Genomic DNA, 25,249 nt, shown 5'->3' on the forward strand with positions numbered 1-25,249 from the left:
CACACAGTCCTATACACCAGTCACACAGTCCTATACAACAGTCCTATACAGTCACCCAGTCCTGTACAACAGTCACCCAGTCCTGTATATGCGGTACATGCAGTATGTGCAGTATATGTGGTTTGTGCAGCATAAGCAGTACATGCTGTAAATGCTTTGTGATGCTATGTGATGGGAGGAGTAGCAGTATATGCATTATATGCGGTATATTATGTAGTACATGCGGTATATGCTGTGTGATGCTATCTAATGGGAGGAGTAGCAGTATATGTGGCATATGCAGTACATGCGGTATATGCTATGTGATGGGAGGAGTAGCGGTATATGCAGTACATGCTGTGTGATGCCTGGTGACGGCAGTGGAGCAGACATCTGACTTGTTTCCTCTCTCTCTCTCTCTCTCTCTCTCCAGCCTGATGTGGGGGATCGGCTGTGACCGGTGGGATCGGCTGTGATCGGTAGGATCGGCTGACCTGACAGGCAGCGTGCCATCCTCCCATCCATTGCCTCTGCTTACAGAGATGAGCCGTTTTCTGTACAGTCTGCTGAAGTCTTGCTGCCCCCGTAGCTGTGACCCGTCCAGAGTCCCCGGTACACCATGACCCTCAGCACCCTCCTCCTCCTGCTGGGCTCAGGGCTGACAGACCGGCGCCCCCTTAGGAGCTGAGGCATGGCCTCTCTGGATCTGCCCTATCGGTGTCCAAGGTGCGGCGAGCACAAACGTTTCCGGAGCCTGTCCTCCCTGAGGGCCCACCTGGAATATAACCACACCTACGAGACCCTCTATGTCCTATCCAAGACCAACAGCATCTGCGATGCCGCCGTCTTCCCCCTGACCAGCGAGGCGGCCCTGCTGACCCCTGCCCACCGCCGGGAGGTCTTCGAGAGCACATCATTCCAGGGCAAGGAGCAGAGGTTCACCCAGGACGTGGTCCAAGCCGAAGACTTCAGCCAAGCGTCCACCCGATTCACCCAAGAGGTGGAGATCCCACTGGGGGAGATCTTCACCAAGACTACCATGGCGTCCCATTCCCCCCCACCAGCGGCGGTGGCAGCTGCTGCGGCAGCCTCTGCGGCTGTGGATGCCGCCTATGAGGAAGGTCTGGCCAGACTGAAGGTGAGGGCCTTCGAGAAGCTGGAGGTGGACAAGCGGCTGGAGAAGCTGACAGAGGAGGTGGAGCAGAAGATCGCCACCCAGGTGGGGAGGCTGCAGGTGGAGCTGGAGAGGAAGAGCTCCGAGCTGGAGAAGGCCAAGCAGGAGAGCGTCCGCCTGGGCCGGGAGAAGCAGGAGCTGGAGGACCGGGCCTCAGAGCTGACCCGCCAGGTGGACGTCAGCGTGGAGATGCTGGCCTCCCTGAAGCAGGACCTGGTGCAGAAGGAGCAGGAGCTGACCAAGAAACAGCAGTGAGTCTGGAGGGGGGGCATAGGGACTAATACTACACACAGCTGAGGGTTTGTTACAGCGTATCAGTCCGGAGAGCAGGCTGGTTATATCACCTAGTTATCTAGACTGGAGACAGCTGTGACAAACCCTCAGCTGTGACAAGAGGCGTATACAGGGGCTGGCTGGCAAATTTTAGCCTGGGGGGCAGGTACACAGCAGTGGCCCATGAGTAGCCGGCTAGCGGCCCATCCTTCAAGGACCACTCTGGTCCTTACCTTTTATTACGCTCCCCACATCGGTGCGAGGAAGGTAGATGCCACCCACTCCAATACTTCCTCCAGCGGCAATGTTCTCACACTTCGGATAACACATTGAGCCCTTCCAGTCATTTGTAAACAAGGAATTCCTACTGTTCCCTGTGAAGGGGTCGGAAGACACTTTCCTGTATAAGTCCATGGGACGGCTCAGCGCTGACACCGAACCATAGTCCCATAGACTTACATTGACAAAGAGACTTCTGGCCCCTTCACACAGAGCAGTGGGAATTCCCTGGTCACAAATGTCCAGAAGGGCTGGAGACATTATCCAAACTGTGCTGCTGGCAGAAGTACAGGCCCGGGTTATCATCCACCATCCCTGCACTGATGTTGGGAGGGTAATATTTGGTAAGAGCACAATTGTGCTGATATGGTTTTCAGCTGCACAGTATAGATTTACTGTGCATCTCCCCGAGGCTACCAACCACTGAGTATAAGATGCTGGGAAAGCTGGGTGACCTCCATTACACTGAGTACAATACAAGATGCTGGGAAACTGGGGTTTCTGTATTTTCAACATAGTCACTTTTCCCTTCACATGATCACTTTTGCTGTCAAAATTCCCCCGCCCCCTCATGTGCGCACCCCCTATTAGTAAAAATAATAATAAACATGGGATGCTGTGTGTGTGTGGAGGGGGGGGGGGGGGCTGCAGGGGATGCTGTGTGTGTGGGGATGGGGGGGGGGTCTGCAGGGGATGCTGTGTGTGTGGGGATGGAGGGCTGCAGGGGATGCTGGGAGGGGGGGACTTTAGGATGGGGGTCTGCAGGGGATGCTGGGAGGGGGGGAGGGTAGGATGGGGAGCTGCAGGGTTGCTGGGAGGGGGGAGGGTAGGATGGGGGGCTGCAGGGGATGCTGGGAGGGGGGGAGGGTAGGATGGGGGGCTGCAGGGGATGCTGGGAGGGTAGGATGGGGGGCTGCAGGGGATGCTGGGAGGGGGGGAGGGTAGGATGGGGGGCTGCAGGGGATGCTGGGAGGGTAGGATGGGGGGCTGCAGGGGATGCTGGGAGGGGGGGAGGGTAGGATGGGGGGCTGCAGGGGATGCTGTGTGTGTGTAGATGGGGGAGGGCTGCAGGTTATGCTGTGGGGGGGGGATGGGGGGGCTGCAGGGGATGCTGTGTGTGGGGATTGGGGGGCTGCAGGGGATGTTGTGTGTGGGGGGGGGTATGGGAGGCTGCAGGGGATGCTGTGTGTGTGGAGGGGGCTGCAGGAGATGCTGTGTGTAAGGATGGGAGGGGTGCAGGGGATGCTGTGTGTGTGGGGATGGGGGGGCTGCAGGGGATGCTGTGTTTGCGGATAGGGGGCTGCAGGGGATGCTGTGTGGGGGGGATGAAGGGGGCTGCAGGGGATGCTGTGGGTGTGGGGGGATGGAGGGGGGCTGCAGGGGATGCTGTGTGTGTGTGGGGATAGGGGGGGCTGCAGGGGATGCTGTGTGTGTGTGGGGATAGGGGGGGCTGCAGGGGATGCTGTGTTTGGGGATAGGGGGGGCTGCAGGGGATGCTGTGTGTGGAAGGATGGGGGTCTGCAGGGGATGCTGTGTGTGTAGGGATGGGGGGGCTGGAGGGGATGCTGTGTGTGTAGGGATGGGGGGCTGCAGGAGATGCTGTGTGTAAGGATGGGAGGGGTGCAGGGGATGCTGTGTGTGTGGGGATGGGGGGGCTGCAGGGGATGCTGTGTTTGCGGATAGGGGGCTGCAGGGGATGCTGTGTGGGGGGGATGGAGGGGGCTGCAGGGGATGCTGTGTGTGTGGGGGGATGGAGGGGGCTGCAGGGGATGCTGTGTGTGTGTGGGGATAGGGGGGGCTGCAGGGGATGCTGTGTGTGTGTGGGGATAGGGGGGGCTGCAGGGGATGCTGTGTTTGGGGATAAGGGGGGCTGCAGGGGATGCTGTGTGTGGGGATGGGGGGGGCTGCAGGGGATGCTGTGTGGGGGGGGGAATGGGGGCTGCAGGGGATGCTGTGTGTGTGGGGATGCTGTGTGTGGGGAGGGATAGGGGGGCTGCAGGGCATGCTGTGTGTGTGGGGATGGGGGGCTGCAGGGGATGCTGTGTGTGGGGAGGGATAGGGGGGCTGCAGGGATTGCTCTGTAGGCTCCAGTAATTACCTGGCTCCCTGCAGACCACCATCTTCTCTATTTTCCGGCTCCTTTATCCAGGCTGTATTAGTGGCAGCTGGGGGGAGAGAGCAGCCCCTAGTGGCCGGAGGGAGAAGGTGCAGCAGTTTACTTTTAACTATAAGCCTCATAGGCTTTAGTTAAAAGTATAGGAGTCTGCTGAGGGGGCGGGGTTTGACGGCGTGGAGGGGGCGGAGCTTCAGCGGCGGCCCGCAATACAGCCTGGCCTCTCAGCGCTCTTAGGTGACAGAGAAAAGAGCGCTGGGGAGGCAAGAAGCTGCAGGGCGGCCCTGACACCATCAACCAGCTGTCAGTGAGTGACAGCTGTGCGGCCCTTCAATGAAGTGGGGAAGAACGGCCCGGGGGGCAGATGCCACCCTGCCCCCCGGCCCAGCCCGCCCCTGGGCGTATAAAGCAGGGGGGTCAGACTGCCGCCCTCCAGCTGTTGTACAACTACAATGCCCATCATGCCTGCATAGCCATAGCCAAAGCTTTAGCTGTCCGGGCATGATGGGATTTGTAGTTTTGCAGCAGTTGGAGGACACCTGTGGTATTCACCAGAGGCAGTCCTATGTAACACCACAGATAACACAGGGATATCTGAGTACAGATAATGTAGTAGATGTCCCACCTGCAGTCCTATGTAACAGCACAGATAACACAGTGATATCTCTGAGTAGATAATGTAGTAGATGTCACCTGCAGTCCTATGTAACAGCACAGATAACAGTGATATCTCTGAGTACAGATAATGTAGTAGATGTCACCTGCAGTCCTATGTAACACCACAGATAACACAGTGATATCTCTGAGTAGATAATGTAGTAGATGTCACCTGCAGTCCTATGTAACAGCACAGATAACACAGTGATATCTCTGAGTACAGATAATGTAGTAGATGTCACCTGCAGTCCTATGTAACACCACAGATAACAGTGATATCTCTGAGTAGATAATGTAGTAGATGTCACCTGCAGTCCTATGTAACACCACAGATAACACAGTGGTATCTCTGAGTACAGGTAATGTAGTAGATGTCACCTGCAGTCCTATGTAACACCACAGATAATACAGTGATATCTCTGAGTAGATAATGTAGTAGATGTCACCTGCAGTCCTATGTAACACCACAGATAACACAGTGGTATCTCTGAGTACAGATAATGTAGTAGATGTCACCTGCAGTCCTATGTAACACCACAGATAACACCAACAGACCCACGTGCATGTTACATCTCCTGCGATGCATGACAGCAGACTCTGCACAGAATCCATTAGGGAGCTGTGAGGTAGAAGCATAATGAGTGCAGCTCTGGTGGTGCTGGAGTATACAGGAGGGGTGTAGTGTGCCCCCCCCCCAGTGATTGCTCTCGCTGTTAACCCTTTGTTACTTCCTGCCACGGTCAGGGAATAGTTAACAGACGGCCGACATCACCTGATGGCTGTGACGCAGATGGCTGGAAGGTGCTAACGCCTTCTCTTCACCAGGCGGCTATATATATATATATATATATAATATTCAGCAAGGGAGGGGGACCCACACATCACGAAACTCGCCTCGATCTGCTGTCTATAGCAGGCTGGGGTGGGGAAGTGAGGAGTCCTGTGTCATGAGACATGGCGCCCCCTATGTTACAGCTTCTGGGGTCACTGTGTGCTTACATAGTCATATAGGGATGAACCCCAGACCGTCCCCACCCTGTAACATTATATGTATATATAGCTGTATACCGCCATAGTGTCATACAGCCCGGGATAAATAGTGCTGTACAGGGCTCAGATATAGAGTCCAGGTATATAGCTGTATACCGCCATAGTGTCATACAGCCCAGGATAAATAGTGCTGTACAGGGCTCAGATGTAGAGGCCATGTATATATAGCTGTATACCGCCATAGTGTCATACAGCCCAGTGTAACAGGCCAGACTTTACCTTGGCCTAGGTTAGATTCTACCCCTCAGGCTATATTATACCCCCATGCAGCTATAGGACCTATTCTATGTAATCCTCATTACAAGCTGTGGCAATGCTGCCATCTAGTGGGGAATTGTTGGTACGACCACAAATAGTATAAGCAGTGTCGGACTGGGGTATCTGGGGCTCACCAGAGGAAATGATCAGTACATCTGTCTACAGCGGCATTTATCAGAGGATTGTCTCTTTACTGTAATACAACTCCCAGCATATCCCTGCATATCCCTGAAGACTGTCAGTACATGCTGGGAGTTGTTGTGCCTGCAGCTGTTGTAGTTGGGTCCTAAGTGCATCATACACTGGATACTTTGTGGCATATAAGAATACATAGATCTGTGGGGGCTCAGTGCAGGGAAGTGACCCCAGAACATCACTAATAGGGGATAGAACAAAACCATATACCCCTACCATATTACCACCATACTGTCACACTGTTACCATATTATCACCATACTGTCACACTGTTACCATATTATCACCATACCATCACACTGTTACCACATATTATCACCATACCATCACACTGTTACCACATATTATCACCATACTGTCACACTGTTACCATATTATCACCATACCGTCACACTGTTACCATATTGTCACCATACTGTTACCACATATTATCACCATACCATCACACTGTTACCACATATTATCACCATACCATCACACTGTAACCATATTATCACCATACTGTTACCATATTATTACCATACTGTCACACTGTTACCATATTATCACCATACAGTCACACTAGGGCTGGGCGATATGGCCTAAAATTTATATCACGATATAATTTGATGCATGCATGATATAACGATATATCACGATATAATTTGATGCATGCACGATATAACGATATATCACGATATATCAATTTTTTGGTGTGTGTATACAAATTACAACACTTTAAGAATTTTTTAAGATGTGTATTGTATAACAGATCTTTTTCCTTGTGCCAGTTATCACCCCCCCTTGCTAGTCATCAGCCCCCCCTTGCCAGTCATCAGCCTTCCCCTGTGCCAGTTATCAGTCCTCCCCTGTGCCAGTCATCAGCCTTCCCCTGTGCCAGTTATCAGTCCTCCCCTGTGCCAGTTATCAGCCCCCCCTTGCCAGTTATCAGCCCCCCCCCCCCCCGGTGCCAGTCATCTCCCCCTCCCCTATGCCATCATCAGCTTTCACTATGTGCCAGCCAAGCCCCATGCCATTGCCACATCTTGTCCCCCCAGCCAGGGCCATCATAAGCCCCATGCCATAGCCATCTGCACCCCCCGACCCCTCTGCTACTTACCTTTCCTGCAGGGCTGGCTGATGGAGTCCGCGAGGCGAGACGGGCCGCGTCTTCTTCCCAGCATGCACTGGGAGAGACCTGACGTCACACGCATCGTCAGCTAGCGCGCTGACGATGCGTGAACGAAAGGCCCTGCAGCGCGGTACCACGGAGTGGTAAGCGAGAAGCTTATTCACTACCGCTCCGTGGGCATGTATCGCGATATGACGATATGCCGAAAATCTATATCGTCATCCGAATTGATGACAATATTTTTGCATATCGTTCATATCGCCCAGCCCTACGTCACACTGTTACCATATTATCACCATACTGTCACACTGTTACCATATTATCACCATACTGTTATACTGTTACACTGTTACCATATTATCACCATACTGTCACACTGTTATCATATTGTCACCATACTGTTACCATATTATCACCATACCATCACACTGTAATCATATTATCACCATACTGTTACCATATTATAGGAGTCCCCCATAGGGATCAGTGCTGTGTATATAGGGGCATCAGTGCTGTGTATATAGGAGTCCCCCAGGGAATCAGTGCTGTGTATATAGGAGTCCCCCAGGGAGATCAGTGCTGTGTATATTGGGGGATCAGTGCTGTGTATATAGGAGTCCCCCAGGGGGATCAGTGCTGTGTATATAGAAGTCCCCCAGGCAGGGGCTGGCTGGCAAATTTTAGCCCGGGGGGCAAGTACACAGCACTGGCCCATGAGTAGCAGGCTGGCAGCCCATCCTTAAAGGACCACTCTGGCCTCTTACCTCTTACCTATAACATCTTCGGTCCTTCCAGTCATTTGTGACCAAATATCCTACTGTGCCCTGTGAAAGGGTCAGAACTCACTTTCCTGTATAAGTCTATGGGGCGGCTCAGTGATAACACAGAACGGTCCCATAGACAGATGCTAGGAAAGCTGGGTGACCTCTATCATACTGAGTACAAGATGCTGGGAAAGCTGGGTGGCCTCCATGATACTGAGTATAAGATGCTGTGAAAGCTGGGTGACCTCCATGATACTGAGTATAAGATGCTGTGAAAGCTGGGTGACCTCCATTATACTGAGTATAGGATGGTGGGAAAGCTGGGTGACCTCTATCATACTGAGTATAAGATGGTGGAAAAGCTGGGTGACCTCCATGATACTGAGTATAAGATGCTGTGAAAGCTGGGTGACCTCCATTATACTGAGTATAGGATGGTGGGAAAGCTGGGTGACCTCTATCATACTGAGTATAAGATGCTGGAAAGCTGGGTGACCTCCATCATACTGATTATAAGATGCTGGGAAAGCTGGGTGACCTCCATCATACTGATTATAAGATGCTGGGAAAGCTGGGTGACCTCCATGATACTAAGTATAAGATGCTGTGAAAGCTGGGTGACCTCCATTATACTGAGTATAGGATGGTGGGAAAGCTGGGTGACCCCCGTCATACTGAGTATAAGATGGTGGGAAAGCTGGGTAACCTCCATCATACTGACTACAAGATACTGGGAAAGCTGTGTGACCTCCATCATATTTAGTATAAGATGCTGGGAAAGCTGGGTGACCTCCATCCTACTGAGTATAAGATGGTGGAAAAGCTGGTGACCCCCATAATACTGTGTACAAGATGCTGGAAAGCTGGGTGACCTCTATCATACTAAGTATAAGATGGTGGAAAAGCTGGTGACCCCCATAAAACTGTGTACAAGATGCTGGAAGGCTGGGTGACCTCCATCATACTGAGTATAAGATGGTGGGAAAGCTGGTGACCCCCATAAAACTGTGTACAAGATGCTGGAAAGCTGGGTGACCTCTATCATACTGAGTATAAGATGGTGGGAAAGCTGGGTGACCTCCATCATACTGAGTATAAGATGGTGGGAAAGCTGGGTGACCTCCATCATACTGAGTATAAGATGGTGGGAAAGCTGGGTGACCTCCATCATACTGAGTATAAGATGGTGGGAAAGCTGGTGACCCCCATAAAACTGTGTACAAGATGCTGGAAGGCTGGGTGACCTCCATCATACTGAGTATAAGATGGTGGGAAAGCTGGGTGACCTCCATCATACTGAGTATAAGATGGTGGGAAAGCTGGGTGACCTCCATCATACTGAGTATAAGATGGTGGGAAAGCTGGGTGACCTCCATTATACTGACTACAAATACAAGATGCTGGGAAAGCTGCCTGACCCTCATTATACTGACTACTACGCAAGATGCTGGGAAAGCTGGGGTTACTGTATTTTTACAATAGTTTATATCACTCGATGTACTTCTGTATATATGCCTCCTCTATGTACTCCTGTATATATATGTATACTCTATGTACTCTTGTATATATATATATGTATCCTCTATGTACTACTGTATATATGCCTCCCCCTGTATATATGTATCCTCTATGTACTGCTGTATATATGCCTCCCCCTGTATATATGTATCCTCTATGTACTGCTGTATACATGTATCCTCTATGTACTGCTGTATATATGTATCCACTATGTACTCCTGTATATATGTATCCTCTATGCCCTCCTGTATATATGTATCCTCTATGTAGCAGGGACACATGCAGGCAGGGGCATTTCCGGGATAAGCGAGGGGGGGGGGGGGGGGGTAGTGGGACACATGGTGCCTCCATCTAGGTAGAGTGTAGTAGTGGAGGTATAGTGGATAATGGGTGTAGTAGTACAGGTAAAGATGAGGGGTGAGGTAGTACAGGTATAGATATGGGGGGTATTAGTAATACTGATGAGGGGGATTAGTAGTACAGGTATAGATGTGGGCTGTAGTAGTACAGGTATAGATGTGGGGTGTAGTAGGAATAAAGGTATAGATGAGAGGTGACAGGGGCATACTGGGGGAAACTGGGGCAGCTGGGGATGACTGAGAGAGCTGGGGGTGTACGGGGCAAACTGGGGGGTGAGTGTGGCAGCTGGGGGTGACTGAGGGGGATTGGGGCAAACTGGGGTTGACTTAAGCGGGACTGGGGCAGTTGGAGTTGACTGAATGAGGACTAGGGCAGACTGGGGGTGACTGAAGGGGGACTGGGGCAGACTTGGGCGACTGAGGGGGGACTGGGCAGACTGTGGATGACTGAGAGGGACTGGGGCAGACTGGGGTGACTGAGGGGGAATGGGCAGACTATGGATGACTGAGGGGGACTGGGGGTGACTCTAGGGGGACTGGGGCAGCTGGGGGTGACAGAGGGGGACTGAGGCAGACTGGGGGTGACTCTAGAGGGATTGGGCAGCTGGGGGTGATTGGGGCAGGAGTGCACATATCCCTCCTCCTCTCACCCCGGCACACAGGTTCCCCTCCCGGCCACACGTGCAGGTCCCCGGTCTCTGAAGCAGGCCACAGGGACTGTAGAGGTGATAGCGTCACTGCCATTACTGGAGCTGTACAGCGGGATCGGGGGATGCAGATCCCGCTGTTCAGCTCCAGGACCCGAAGCAACGTTATCACCACTACAGTCCCTGCAGCCTCCTCCAGAGACCGGGGACCTGCACATGTGGCCGGGAGGGGAGCAGGACGTGATATGTATAGCTGGGGTAGGTCAGTCGCGGCTCTGTTAGGCGAACTGCCGACTGCCCTGCACCTCACCTCCGGCCCAACACTCCACGCACCGCCGCCCGCCATGCACCTCACCTCCGCGCCGCCTGCTTGACCTGCACCTCTTGCCCGGCCGCCAACCCATCACTCTACGCTGCTCCACCTGCAATGATTTTTTGTGAAAATTGAATTTACGGTTTTAATCGAAATTGATTCTAACCTTCTGGGCAAATTAATTTGATTAATCGCCCAGCCCTAACTCCTCTGTATGTATGTATCCTCTATGCACCCCTGTATATATGTCTCCTCCTGTATATATGTATCCTCTGAATGTCTCCTCCTGTATATATGTCTCCTCCTGTATGTATGTATCCTCTATGTACCCCTGTATATATGTCTCCTCCTGTATATATGTATCCTCTGTATGTCTCCTCCTGTATATAAGTCTCCTCCTGTATATATGTATCCTCTATGTACCCCTGTATATATGTCTCCTCCTGTATATATGTATCCTCTGTATGTCTCCTCCTGTATGTATGTATCCTCTATGCACCCCTGTATATATGTCTCCTCCTGTATATATGTATCCTCTGAATGTCTCCTCCTGTATATATGTCTCCTCCTGTATGTATGTATCCTCTATGTACCCCTGTATATATGTCTCCTCCTGTATATATGTATCCTCTGTATGTCTCCTCCTGTATGTATGTATCCTCTATGTACCCCTGTATATATGTCTCCTCCTGTATATATGTATCCTCTGTATGTCTCCTCCTGTATATATGTCTCCTCCTGTATGTATGTATCCTCTATGTACCCCTGTATATATGTCTCCTCCTGTATATATGTATCCTCTGTATGTCTCCTCCTGTATATAAGTCTCCTCCTGTATATATGTATCCTCTATGTACCCCTTTATATATGTCTCCTCCTGTATATATGTATCCTCTGTATGTCTCCTCCTGTATATATGTATCCTCTATGTACCCCTGTATATATGTCTCCTCCTGTATATATGTATCCTCTGTATGTCTCCTCCTGTATATATGTCTCCTCCTGTATATATGTATCCTCTATGTACCCCTGTATATATGTCTCCTCCTGTATATATGTATCCTCTGTATGTCTCCTCCTGTATATATGTATCCTCTATGTACCCCTCTGTATGTCTCCTCCTGTATATACATATCCTATATGTACCTCTGTATGTCTCCTCCTGTATATACATATCCTATATGTACCCCTGTATATGTCTCCTCCTGTATATATGTATCCTCTGTATGTCTCCTCCTGTATGTATGTATCCTCTATGTACCCCTGTATATATGTCTCCTCCTGTATATATGTATCCTCTGTATGTCTCCTCCTGTATATAAGTCTCCTCCTGTATATATGTATCCTCTATGTACCCCTGTATATATGTCTCCTCCTGTATATATGTATCCTCTGTATGTCTCCTCCTGTATATATGTATCCTCTATGTACCCCTGTATATATGTCTCCTCCTGTATATATGTATCCTCTGTATGTCTCCTCCTGTATATAAGTCTCCTCCTGTATATATGTATCCTCTATGTACCCCTGTATATATGTCTCCTCCTGTATATATGTATCCTCTGTATGTCTCCTCCTGTATATAAGTCTCCTCCTGTATATATGTATCCTCTGTATGTCTCCTCCTGTATGTATGTATCCTCTATGTACCCCTGTATATATGTCTCCTCCTGTATATATGTATACTCTGTATGTCTCCTCCTGTATATAAGTCTCCTCCTGTATATATGTATCCTCTATGTACCCCTGTATATATGTCTCCTCCTGTATATATGTATCCTCTGTATGTCTCCTCCTGTATATATGTCTCCTCCTGTATGTATGTATCCTCTATGTACCCCTGTATATATGTCTCCTCCTGTATATATGTATCCTCTATGTACCCCTGTATATATGTCTCCTCCTGTATATATGTATCCTCTGTATGTCTCCTCCTGTATATATGTATCCTCTATGTACCCCTCTGTATGTCTCCTCCTGTATATATGTATCTTCTATGTACCCCTCTGTAGGTCTCCTCCTGTATATACATATCCTATATGTACCCCTGTATATATGTCTCCTCCTGTATATATGTATCCTCTGTATGTCTCCTCCTGTATATATGTCTCCTCCTGTATATATGTATCCTCTATGTACCCCTGGTAAAGTCCAAGGTTGGAACAGCGGAACCTCCCAGGGATGCACAGTCTCCGTCAGGTGGGCCCACACCTGATACTCAATAGCGAAAAAGAAATGGTGTGGAGACAGCATCCATCCAGTGAAAAAATATTTTTACTTTATTTTAAGCCATTGCATATAAAAAGATTACCGACGTTTCGGCTCTAACACTCCTGAGCCTTTCTCAAGTGTTAGAGCCGAAACGTCGGTAATCTTTTTATATGCAATGGCTTAAAATAAAGTAAAAATATTTTTTCACTGGATGGATGCTGTCTCCACACCATTTCTTTTTCTTTATGTACCCCTGTATATATCTCCTCCTGTATATATGTATCCTATATGTACCCCTGTATAGATGTATCCTCCTGTATATATGTATCCTCTATGTACCCCTGTATATATGTCTCCTCCTGTATATATGTATCCTCTATGTACCCCTCTGTATGTCTCCTCCTGTATATATGTATCCTCTATATACTCCTCAGTATGTCTCCTCTTGTATATATGTATCCTCTATGTACCCCTGTATATATGCCTCCTCCTGTATATATGTATCCTCTATGTACCCCTGTATATATGCTTCCTCCTGTATATATGTATCCTCTGTATGTCTCCTCCTGTATATATGTATCCTCTATGTACCCCTCTGTATGTCTCCTCCTGTATATATGTATCCTCTATATACTCCTCAGTATGTCTCCTCTTGTATATATGTATCCTCTATGTACCCCTGTATATATGCCTCCTCCTGTATATATGTATCCTCTATGTACCCCTGTATATATGCTTCCTCCTGTATATATGTATGCTCTATGTACCCCTTTGTATGTCTCCTCCTGTATATATGTATCCTCCTGTGTAGGTCTCCTGTATATATGTATCCTCCTGTGTAGGTCTCCTGTATATATGTATCCTCCTGTATATATGTATCCTCCTGTGTAGGTCTCCTGTATATATGTATCCTCCTGTATATATGTCTCCTCCTGTATATATGTATCCTCTATGTACCCCTCTGTATGTCTCCTCCTGTATATATGTATCCTCTATATACTCCTCAGTATGTCTCCTCTTGTATATATGTATCCTCTATATACTCCTCTGTATGTCTCCTCCTGTATATATGTATCCTCCTGTGTAGGTCTCCTGTATATATGTATCCTCCTGTGTAGGTCTCCTGTATATATGTATCCTCCTGTGTAGGTCTCCTGTATATATGTATCCTCCTGTGTAGGTCTCCTGTATATATGTATCCTCCTATATATATGTATCCTCCTGTATATATGTATCCTCTATGTCAGGGAGGGGGAACCTTGGCTCTTCAGCTGTTGCAAAACTACAACTCCCATCATCCATGGACAGCCTATCACTCTCCAGCTATGATGGGAGTTGTAGTTTTGCAGCAGCTGGAGGGCCTTGGTTCCCTCCCCCTGCTCTATGGCCTGCTGTGTAGATGTCCTGCTGTGTAGGTACCTTGCTTGCTGCAGACACCATCTTCTCTGTCTTCAGGCTCTTCTAGCCCAGTTGCAGAAGAACCAGCTGGGAGGAGAGAGCGGCCTCTGGTGGCCGGAGGAAGATACTGCCTACAGCAGTTTGCTTTTTACCATAAGCCTCATAGGCTTATAGAAAGCATAATGGCCATACAGGGGGCGGGGCTTACCGGCATGGGGGCGGGGCTTCAGCGGCCGCTTCCATCACAGACCGGATCCACCACAGCCACAGGTAAATATGACTGAAGAGGGCGGGGCTGTAAGCAGGGGAGGCACTGAGGACTGCAGCCAGCTGTCAGCAGCCAGGCGGCCCTGACAACTGGGGGAAGACCGGCCCAGGGGGCATATGCCCCCCTGCCCCCCGGCCCAGCCCGCCCCTGCCCCCAGGGGGATCAGTGCTGTGTATATAGGGGGATCAGTGCTGTGTATATAGGGGGATCAGTGCTGTGTATATAGAAGTCCCCCAGGGGGATCAGTGCTGTGTATATAGGGGATCAGTGCTGTGTATATAGAAGTCCCCCGGGGGGGATCAGTGCTGTGTATATAGGAGTCCCCCAGGGGGATCAGTGCTGTGTATATAGGAGTCCCCCAGGGGGATCAGTGCTGTGTATATAGGGGGATCAGTGCTGTGTATATAGAAGTCCCCCAGGGGGATCAGTGCTGTGTATATAGGGGGATCAGTGCTGTGTATATAGGAGTCCCCCAGGGGGATCAGTGCTGTGTATATAGGGGGATCAGTGTTGTGTATATAAGATTCCCCCAGGGGGATCAGTGCTGTGTATATAGAAGTTCCCCAGGGAGATCAGTGCTGTGTATATAGGGGGATCAGTGCTGTGTATATAGAAGGTTTTCTATGGGGATTTGCTACTGCTCTGGACAGTTCCTGACATGGACAGAGGTGGCAGCAGAGAGCACTGTGTCAGACTGGAGAGAATACACCACTTCCTGCAGGACATACAGCAGCTGTCTGTTTCTAACTTTCTGTTGATTTGAAAGAATAAAATACTTTGCACACAGGAGTAGTTACCCCTGCCCGGTCACACTGCGTCCCCTATAGTTACACCACTGCTTTAGGGTCTCAGTCCGCCTGTCCTGATATAATTCTCTCTATGCCCTTTCCTATAATTCCTTTGTTCCATTCGGCCCCCGGGGGCCACATTCCATTGTCTGACCAGAAATGATTTTTCCTTCCTCTGTGCAGGTGATTGCGAGGCTGCTCAGCCCCGGCGCTCCCGTATATACCGCCGCCATCCCTCCTCATTATGTAGGAACAAAACAAACACTTAGAGAGAAAGGTGAGAGCTCGCGCCCCGCGGCTCCGCATTGTCACCGCCGCTTTCACGGGATTAAAAATAAACGCGGAACGCCGCCCCTCCGAGAGCGACAAGAATAGGAAAAATGCCAAAGGTTTAACCCCCTGACTGCCAGGGCCAACGCCGAGCAGTTGCCGCCATCCTGCTGTCCAGCTGCTGCAAAACTACAAATCCCAGCATGCCCTAACAGCGGAAGATTGAAGGTATAGAATCTGTAAGGAAGTCTCACGCTATGCTTTATCCCGCAGGGAAGTTGTAGAAATCGACATGTTCCTGAAGGAGACCGCCAGCCGGGAAGCCAACGCCAAGGTGCGCCTCCAGCAGTTCATAGAGGAGCTCTTGGACCGCGCCGACCGGGCCGAAAAACAGCTGCAGATCATCAGTAGCTGCGGGACCACCCCCAACGGCAGCCTGGGCCGCTGCAGCATCCCTGGCTACAAAGTGACAGAAACACGGGTACAGGGCTCCCGGCAGGTAGGTCTCCACCGAACACAATATATACTGTATATACTGCACCAAACCCTCAGCTCTGAGAGGTATCAGTGCAATGACTTCTTCCATGTCTCCTCTAGAGGGCAGACAGGCACCAAGGGCCCGGCTCCTCCACCCACGGCTCCTACCCAGTCAACCAGCGCTCATCCTCCTGCATTGGGTGAGTTATCACTGATTATAGGAGATCTCCTGCCTTCACAATTATGCAGCTTCAGAGATGAAAGCACACAGCATTCCCTGCTTGTTCATTGTCTGCACCTGGTAATTTGCATAAACTTTATGTTACCTACCTCCTGAGGATCTTGAGTTGTCCCGTCCGGGATGGTGTTTTCTCTCTCTTCCTTGCTCTGTGCTCGGTTGCTATGCAACAGAATACTTATTCCTGGGCGGCTTCTGATGATGTAATCAAGCCTTATGCTTTAAAACTCCATAACAACCAATGAAGGATCTATGGGTCGTGCCAAGTATATCCACTAGAAGCTTTGCTCTAAGACTCGAGTGCTGGGATCAGAGTTAACTCCAATTCCAGTAGTTTAACACCTTAGATATCATGGTGAATATAAAACCCCTTAGATGCCGTGGTAAATATCAAACCCCTTATATGCCAGGTGAATAGCAAGCCTCTTAGATGTAACAATATCAAATCCCTTAGATGCCATGGTCAATATCAAACCCCTTAGATGTCAGGTGAATAGCAAGCCCCTTAGATGTCACAGCCAATATCAAACCCCTTAGATGCCATGGTCAATATCAAACCCCTTAGATGCCATAGTTCATATCAAACCCCTAAGATGCCATAGTTGATATCAAACCCCTTAGATGCCATGGTCAGTATAAAACCCCTTAGATTCCATGGTCAGTATCAAATCCCTTAGATGCCATGGTTAATAGCAAACCCCTTAGATGCCATGGTCAAAATCAAATCCATTAGATGCCATGCTCATTATCAAACCCCCTAGATGCCATGGTCAATATCAAACCCCTTAGATGCCATAGTTCATATCAACCCCCTTAGATGCCATGGTCAGTATCAAACCCCTTAGATGCCATAATTAATAGCAAACCCCTTAGATGCCATGGTCAATATCAAACCCCATAGATGCCATGGTCAGTAGCAAAGCCCTTAGATGGTACCGTACTTGTGTACGGTACATTTATGAAAAAATTAGAATGTAAAAAACAAACAAACAAACTAAAAATCTTACATATTTGCTGTTTCTTTAGTAAAAGGGTTCCCCAGAATTATAAAGCACAGCTGCTTTATTGCAAAAACAGTGCCACCCCTGTCCCCAGGTTGTGTGCAATATTACAATCAAGCTACATTCACTTTAATGCAAAACCCGCACCAAAACTGGAGATGGGTGGCGCTGTTTCTGGAAGAAAACCCAGATGCAAACCTCGTCACTATCACAAAATCATATAGTGTGAATACACTCCACTTGGATCTCCTAGGCTCGTGGTGCTGTGTGTCAGACAGTTTCAGAAATGCAAATCTTCAGAACGGTAAGAAGCTGTGGCGCTGGCGTGTCTTGTAGATGCTTTAATCCAACATGGAGCAGCCTGGCTGGTTGACCGTTTGCATCACTGGATTAAAGAGGTTTTCCAGAAAAAAAAAAAACTTTTCCCTTATCCACAGAAAAGGGGAAAGGTAGGAGATTGCGAGGGGTCCGAGCTCTGTACCCCCAACCTCTGATCTCCATGTCAGGTCCCGGCTTCTGTGTAATGAATAGAACCGCGGGTATGGAACGTGACTCATGGCTCTATTCATTCCCATGGAGTGATGGAAAGAGATGAGTACATCACTCTTACGGTATACTCTGCTCTTTCTGTTGCTCCATAGAAATTAATAAAGCTGTTGGTTATGTGCCGTACCTGCGGTTCTATTCATAATACAGAAGCCAGGGGCCTGATATGGAACAAAGGTCGGACCCCCCACAATCTCCTTTTCCCCCCTTACTGATGTGTAGGGGAAAAGTTGTTTTTCCTGGAATACCTCTTTAAAGCATCTAAAATAAATGTGAGTGCCGCAGCTTCTTACTGTTTTATTCGCTCTGAAGTTTCTGGAAGGCAGTTGCTTTTTTTCTAAGCCTGGATTACCTGATTAATACAGACTCATGGAATAAATTTAAAGGAGAAATCCGGCCATATAATTTTTTTTCCCCAAAATGCAGGGGTGGTTGAGGGGGACATAAAAAAAACTATCACAACTCACCTCTCCCTGTGCCTCTTCAGCGTTGGATCACTGCCCTGGGACCCCATGCTGGCATCTGTGATCTCCACAAGAGCCGACATAACTTGGCTGGTGGACAGGCTGCTCAGCCAATCAGTGACTGGGGCGGGATGCCACTGCAGTCACTAATTGGCTGAGTGGCCAGTCCATCAGCCGGGTGGGGCATTTTCCCATCATCAAAAGTTGGGGGGAAGGTGCCTTCCGGCAGGCGTCCCGGGGCCGGTGAAGCAGCACATGGTGGGCACAGGGAGGAGTAAGGATTGGTTGTTATGTTCACCCCTGCCATCTTTTAGATCTTAGCCAGGAACGGACATTTAACATGCTATTTAAACCCAGCCAGTTCATTGGCTGAGTATCAGTCGCTGTTCGATCCCTGCCTCTGTCCAGTTGACTCCCCATATTGGCCATTATTGCTTTTCCCTTTGAATTCTTTCTCTTCCGTAATATTTCCCGGTTTTGCGCTGACTGTATCTTCTCCTTCTGTATTATTGTTCCCCTTTGAGCTTCTCGTTCTTTCCCTTGGTTTTGGCTGACTGTTCTTTCTGACGACTCTGAAGATTCGGCCGGTCAGGCCCAAGCCTTCCTTGTGACTAGTGACATTGCATTTTTCCATTGTCTTAAGTTTCAGGCAACTAACATAGGAAAAAGTTATTACAGTAGCGATACAGAATGAAGAGAATATAGAATGGAGGAGTGTATGATAGATGAATACATGCCCATTGTCCTCTTCTGTTTCCAGGGTCCCGAGCAGGGTGAAGACTGTATCTCAGAGCTCGGGCTGTTACGACAGTGACGGGCCAGAGCAGATCCAGGTGGACGATGGCTTGGAGGCTCACCGCTACTCTGGGAACAATCATGTCCCTGACAGCAGCTTCGAGAGGAACAACAATAACCGTAGTTCTGGTCTCCGTAGGCAGGCCATCCACAACTGGCACCGCCGGCCATACAGGAACAGCACCGAGGGGGAAGAGGGAGACATCTCCGATGTGGGGTCCAGGACCACCGAGTCCGAGGCTGAGGTCTGGGAGCAGGAGAGCGTCGGCTCTGCTGACATTCACACCAATCGCTCATCGGGGGCCTGCCGGCCAAAGGGTGGGTCTTGTCTGTGGCACTTCTCCTCTAAACTCATAGGTGAATTTTATATATGGATATATCTGTTGTCCAAAGTCGTTTGGCTTGTCCCGTCGACCCCCATTGCAGAGACACATGATCTCCCTGTGTTGATCCCTATTGTTATTTTCTGAATGGATTGCCCCGTCCATGTAATACATGTATATATGTGTCGGGATTAGTAAAGAGCGAACTTGCTGAACCTAAACGCTTGGCATTTGGCTCTGGTCGCTGGAGAAGTTGGATGCAGCCCTAGGTTTATGACCTTTGGCTATATCCATGTTTTCCAGGATACCCTAGGGCAGCATACAACTTCTGCAGCTACAGTGAATCACATGGCAAACATTCGGGTTCAGCCAGTTCGCTCATCACTAGTCAGGATAAGGCAGGAGCAGCAAGAGCCTACAGCATCCTGCTCGTAACGCCACAATATCCTATAATCTGCTCCATTCATGTTTATGGTTCTCATCCCCAGGCCGCTGTGATGGACGGATGCCCAGGCCAGAGAAGGGCAGCCCGTCCCGAGCCAATGAAGTCATCAGCCCTGAGATCCTGAAGATGCGGGCAGCGTTATTTTGTATATTCACCTACCTCGATACCAAGACTCTGCTGCGGGTGGCTGAGGTCAGCAGGGACTGGAAGTTTGTGGCTCGCCATCCGGCTGTGTGGACTCGGGTCTTCTTAGAAAACACCAGGGTATCCCCCAAGGTGGGTATCAGTCAGGGGAGTAAACCATTGGTCTGTAGGGATTGGGACATGAAATCAATGACCATGAAACAATGGGAACCTTAAGGGGCCAACGTATGGGTCCTAAGTAGGGAAGCTATGCTATCTGCCTCCACCCCTCCTGGAGATAACATGGCCGGATACAGACGCCGGTATTGATTCTGCGTCTCCACTCTCTCATTCATCTCCATGTCTGTCAGTGTATGTAATGGCCTCCTATTATCACTGATGAGGTCGTTGCCATTCACAGATCAATACTCACTCGCTTAACACGATCATTGGGAGGAGTTGGTATAAAGTGTCAGTAAGTGAGGGAAAATCAGCAGATCATAGCTGGTTACCAACAATGGCCTATTGATGGGAAGGGCACAGAGATGACATTACTTAAAGGGACTGTTCAGACAGAGCTGTAACCCCCCATCATGTCCTCAGTATACAGCTGTAATCGCTATAAGGACCGTCTTTGACCTTACTGTGCCTGTGTAATAGGAGAATCTGTGATTTCTCTTTAGCTCCCAACGTTGTGGGCGGAGGCTTGAATGCTGCACAGATAACTCCTCCCAGTGTCACATGACAGTCAGGGGTGTGGCTTGACATAAGGCAGAGGACTGGTGGGAGTGGCCAGACCCCTCAAGTCAGAATATTCTGTTCAGTAAAGCCACCAGGCCTTACAGTCCCATTGTATCAATGTATGTTAGGTGATAAATCACATGATCCTGTTCTTCTCCTGCAGTTTCTGGTCACCCTGTCACAGTGGTGCACACAGACCCACTCCCTAACCCTGCAGAACCTCAAACCCCGGCAGAGAGGGAAGAAGGAAACCAAGGAAGAATACATGAAAAGCACAAGGTGACCCATCTGAGCCATGGCCCTGACTGTAACTAGAATATAACACTGCTCCCATGTACAAGAATAGGATACTGCCCCCTATGTACAGGAATATAATACTGCTCCCATGTACAAGAATATAATACTGCCCCCTATGTACAAGAATATAATACTGCCCCCTATGTACAGGAATATAATACTGCCCCCTATGTACAAGAATATAATATTGCCCCCCCATGTGCTAGAATATAATATTGCCCCCATGTACAGGAATATAATACTGCCCCCTATATACAGGAATAGAATACTGCCTCCCATGTACAAGAATAGAATACTGCCCCCTATGTACAAGAATAAAATACTGCCCTCTATGTACAGGAATATAATACTGCCCCCATGTACAAGAATAAAATACTGCCCCCTATGTACAAGAATAGAATACTGCCCCCCCCCCATGTGCTAGAATATAATACTGCCCCCCCATGTGCTAGAATATAATACTGCCCCCATGTACAGGAATATAATACTGCCACCTATGTACCAGAATATAATACTGCCTCCCATGTACAAGAATAGAATACTGCCCCCTATGTACAAGAATAGAATACTGCCACCCATGTACAAGAATAGAATACTGCCCCCATGTACAAGAATAGAATACTGCCCCCTATGTACAAGAATTACAAGAATATAATACTGCCCCCCCATGTGCTAGAATATAATACTGCCCCCATGTACAAGAATAGAATACTACCCCCCATGTACAAGAATTACAAGAATATAATACTGCCCCCCCATGTGCTAGAATATAATACTGCCCCCATGTACAGGAATATAAAACTTCCCCCCTATGTACAAGAATATAATACTGCCTCCTATGTACAGGAATATAATACTGCCCCCTATGTACAGGAATATAATACTGCCCCCTATGTACAGGAATATAATACTGCCCCCATGTACAAGAATAGAATACTGCCACCCATGTACAAGAATATAATACTGCCCCCATGTACAAGAATAAAATACTGCCCCCTACGTACAAGAATTACAAGAATATAATACTGCCCCCCCCCCCATGTGCTACAATATAATACTGCCCCCATGTACAGGAATATAAAACTTCCCCCCTATGTACAAGAATATAATACTGCCTCCTATGTACAGGAATATAATACTGCCCCCTATGTACAGGAATATAATACTGCCCCCTATGTACGGGAATATAATACTGCCCCCATGTACAAGAATAGAATACTGCCACCCATGTACAAGAATATAATACTGCCCCCATGTACAAGAATAGAATACTGCCCCCATGTACAAGAATAGAATACTGCCACCCATGTACAAGAATATAATACTGCCCCCATGTACAAGAATAGAATACTGCCACCTATGTACAAGAATTACAAGAATATAATACTGCCCCCCCATGTGCTACAATATAATACTGCCCCCATGTACAGGAATATAATACTGCCCCCATGTACAGGAATATAATACTGCCCCCTATGTAAAAGAATATAATACTGCCCCCTATGTACAAGAATAGAATATTGCCACCTATGTACCAGAATATAATACTGCCCCCTATGTACAGGAATATAATACTGCCCCCTATGTAGAAGAATATAATACCGCCCTCTATGTACAAGAATAGAATACTGCCCCCTATGTACAAGAATTACAAGAATATAATACTGCCCCCCCATATGCTAGAATATAATACTGCCCCCATGTACAAGAATATAATACTGCCCCCTATGTACAAGAATATAATACTGCCCCTTATGTACAAGAATATAATGCTGCCCCTTATGTACAAGAATATAATACTGCCCTCTATGTACAGGAATATAATACTGCCCCCATGTAAAAGAATAAAATACTGCCCTCTATGTACAGGAATATAATACTGCCCCCATGTACAAGAATAAAATACTGCCACCTATGTACAAGAATATAATACTGCCACCTATGTACAAGAATATAATACTGCCACCTATGTACAAGAATAGTATACTGCCCCCTATTTACAAGAATAGAATACTGCCCCTTATGTTCAAGAATATAATACTGCCTCTATGTACAGGAATATAATACTGCCCCCATGTACAAGAATATAATACTGCCCCTTATGTACAAGAATATAATACTGCCCTCTATGTACAAGAATATAATACTGCCCCCTATGTACAAGAATATAATACTGCCCTCTATGTACAAGAATATAATACTGCCCCCTATGTACAAGAATATAATACTGCCCCCTATGTACAAGAATAGAATACTGCCACCCTTTGTACAAGAATATAATACTGCCCCCATGTACAAGAATAAAATACTGCTCACTATGTACAAAAATAGAATACCGCCCTCTATGTACAAGAATATAATACCGCCCTCTATGTACAAGAATATAATACCGCCCTCTATGTACAAGAATATAATACCGCCCTCTATGTACAAGAATAGAATACTGCCACCTATGTACAATAATATAATACTGCCCTCATGTACAAGAATAGAATACTGCCACCTATGTACAAGAATATAATACTGCCCCCTATGTACAGGAATATAATACTGCCCCCTATGTACAAGAATAGAATACTGCCCCCATGTACAAGAATATAATACTGCCCTCTATGTACAAGAATAGAATACTGCCACCTATGTACAAGAATAGAATACTGCCCCCATGTACAACAATATAATACTGCCCTCTATGTACAAGAATAGAATACTGCCACCTATGTACAAGAATATAATACTGCCCTCATGTACAAGAATAAAATACTGCCCCTTATGTTCAAGAATATAATCCTGGCCCTATGTACAGGAATATAATCCTGCCCCCTATGTACAAGAATAAAATACTGCCCCCATGTACAAGAATATAATACTGCCCTCTATGTACAAGAATATAATACTGCCCTCTATGTACAAGAATATAATACTGCCCTCTATGTACAAGAATATAATACTGCCCCCTATGTACAAGAATATAATACTGCCCCCTATGTACAAGAATATAATACTGCCCCCTATGTGTCTCACTCTCTATATGTCACCATTAGGGGCTGTCTTGAAGCCGGCCTGGAATCTCTGCTCAAAGCTACAGGGGGGAACCTATTAATACTGCGGATATCGCATTGTCCGAACATCCTGACGGACCGATCCCTGTGGCTGGCGAGCTGCTACTGTCGGGCACTGCAGGCTGTCACCTATAGGTGGGAACATGCTGTTTTATTGTTATAGAACGCTAGCGGTATACACTGCCTGTATGCAGTATATATATATATACACCATGCAGTATATAGATCTTCTGTCCATGACTCTTGCGTCTTGTGTTCATCTTCTAGAAGCGGTACAGATCCCGTGGGGCATGAGGTCATATGGGCGTTGGGCGCTGGATGCAGAGATATCATTTCCCTCCAGGTGGCGCCATTACATCCATGGTGAGTGGTCACATACAGGGAGACACATCATGGTGACGGCCATCCCTGTTGATCTGATCTCCCACTGATCCTCTGCCGTCCTCTTTCCTCCACAGTCAGCAGCCCACGCGCTTCAGTAACCGCTGCCTGCAGATGATTGGACGATGCTGGCCTCACCTCAGGGCGCTGGGCGTCGGGGGAGCTGGCTGTGGTGTGCAAGGGCTATCCTCACTAGGTACGGACACAGCCAAAACCCTATGACCGCTAAATGGGTGCAGGTGCAGTATACCCTAGTGCAGCATAAAGCCTGAGACATAGCCAAAGGAGCAGGTGCAGTATACTGTAGTGTAGTATTAGGTGTATAATATACACAGTGATAGGAGCAGGTGCAGTATACTGTAGTGTAGTATCAGATGTAATATACAGTGATAGGAGCAGGTGCAGTATACTGTAGTGTAGTATCAGATGTAATATACAGTGATAGAAGCAGGTGCAGTATACTGTAGTGTAGTATCAGGTGTATAATACACAGTGATAGGAGCAGGTGCAGTATACTGTAGTGTAGTATCAGGTGTATAATACACAGTGATAGAAGCAGGTGCAGTATACTGTAGTGTAGTATCAGGTGTATAATACACAGTGATAGCAGCAGGTGCAGTATACTGTAGTGTAGTATCAGGTGTATAATACACAGTGATAGGAGCAGGTGCAGTATACTGTAGTGTAGTATTAGATGTAATATACACAGTGATAGGAGCAGGTGCAGTATA

At 48.0% G+C, this 25,249-nt stretch overlaps 1 protein-coding gene across 5 annotated transcripts in view; it reads left to right on the top strand.

The window, feature by feature from the left end:
• Positions 1-25,249, top strand: part of FBXO41 (F-box protein 41) — a 98,992-nt gene that overhangs the window by 65,887 nt on the left and 7,856 nt on the right. For 3 of the 5 annotated variants that reach the window (XM_069976282.1, XM_069976283.1, XM_069976284.1), the window contains exons 2-10: positions 413-1,404; positions 15,899-16,124; positions 16,223-16,302; positions 19,112-19,503; positions 19,958-20,190; positions 20,942-21,057; positions 24,120-24,272; positions 24,405-24,500; positions 24,596-24,714. In XM_069976282.1, coding sequence (XP_069832383.1) covers positions 671-1,404; positions 15,899-16,124; positions 16,223-16,302; positions 19,112-19,503; positions 19,958-20,190; positions 20,942-21,057; positions 24,120-24,272; positions 24,405-24,500; positions 24,596-24,714 — 2,149 coding nt within the window. In that variant the 5' untranslated portion in view covers positions 413-670. The remainder of the gene's footprint in view (positions 1-412; positions 1,405-15,898; positions 16,125-16,222; positions 16,303-19,111; positions 19,504-19,957; positions 20,191-20,941; positions 21,058-24,119; positions 24,273-24,404; positions 24,501-24,595; positions 24,715-25,249) is intronic. The other 2 variants (XM_069976286.1, XM_069976287.1) reach the window with 2 other exon arrangements.

Source organism: Dendropsophus ebraccatus, chromosome 7, assembly GCF_027789765.1.
Source record: "Dendropsophus ebraccatus isolate aDenEbr1 chromosome 7, aDenEbr1.pat, whole genome shotgun sequence".
NCBI lineage: Eukaryota > Metazoa > Chordata > Amphibia > Anura > Hylidae > Dendropsophus > Dendropsophus ebraccatus.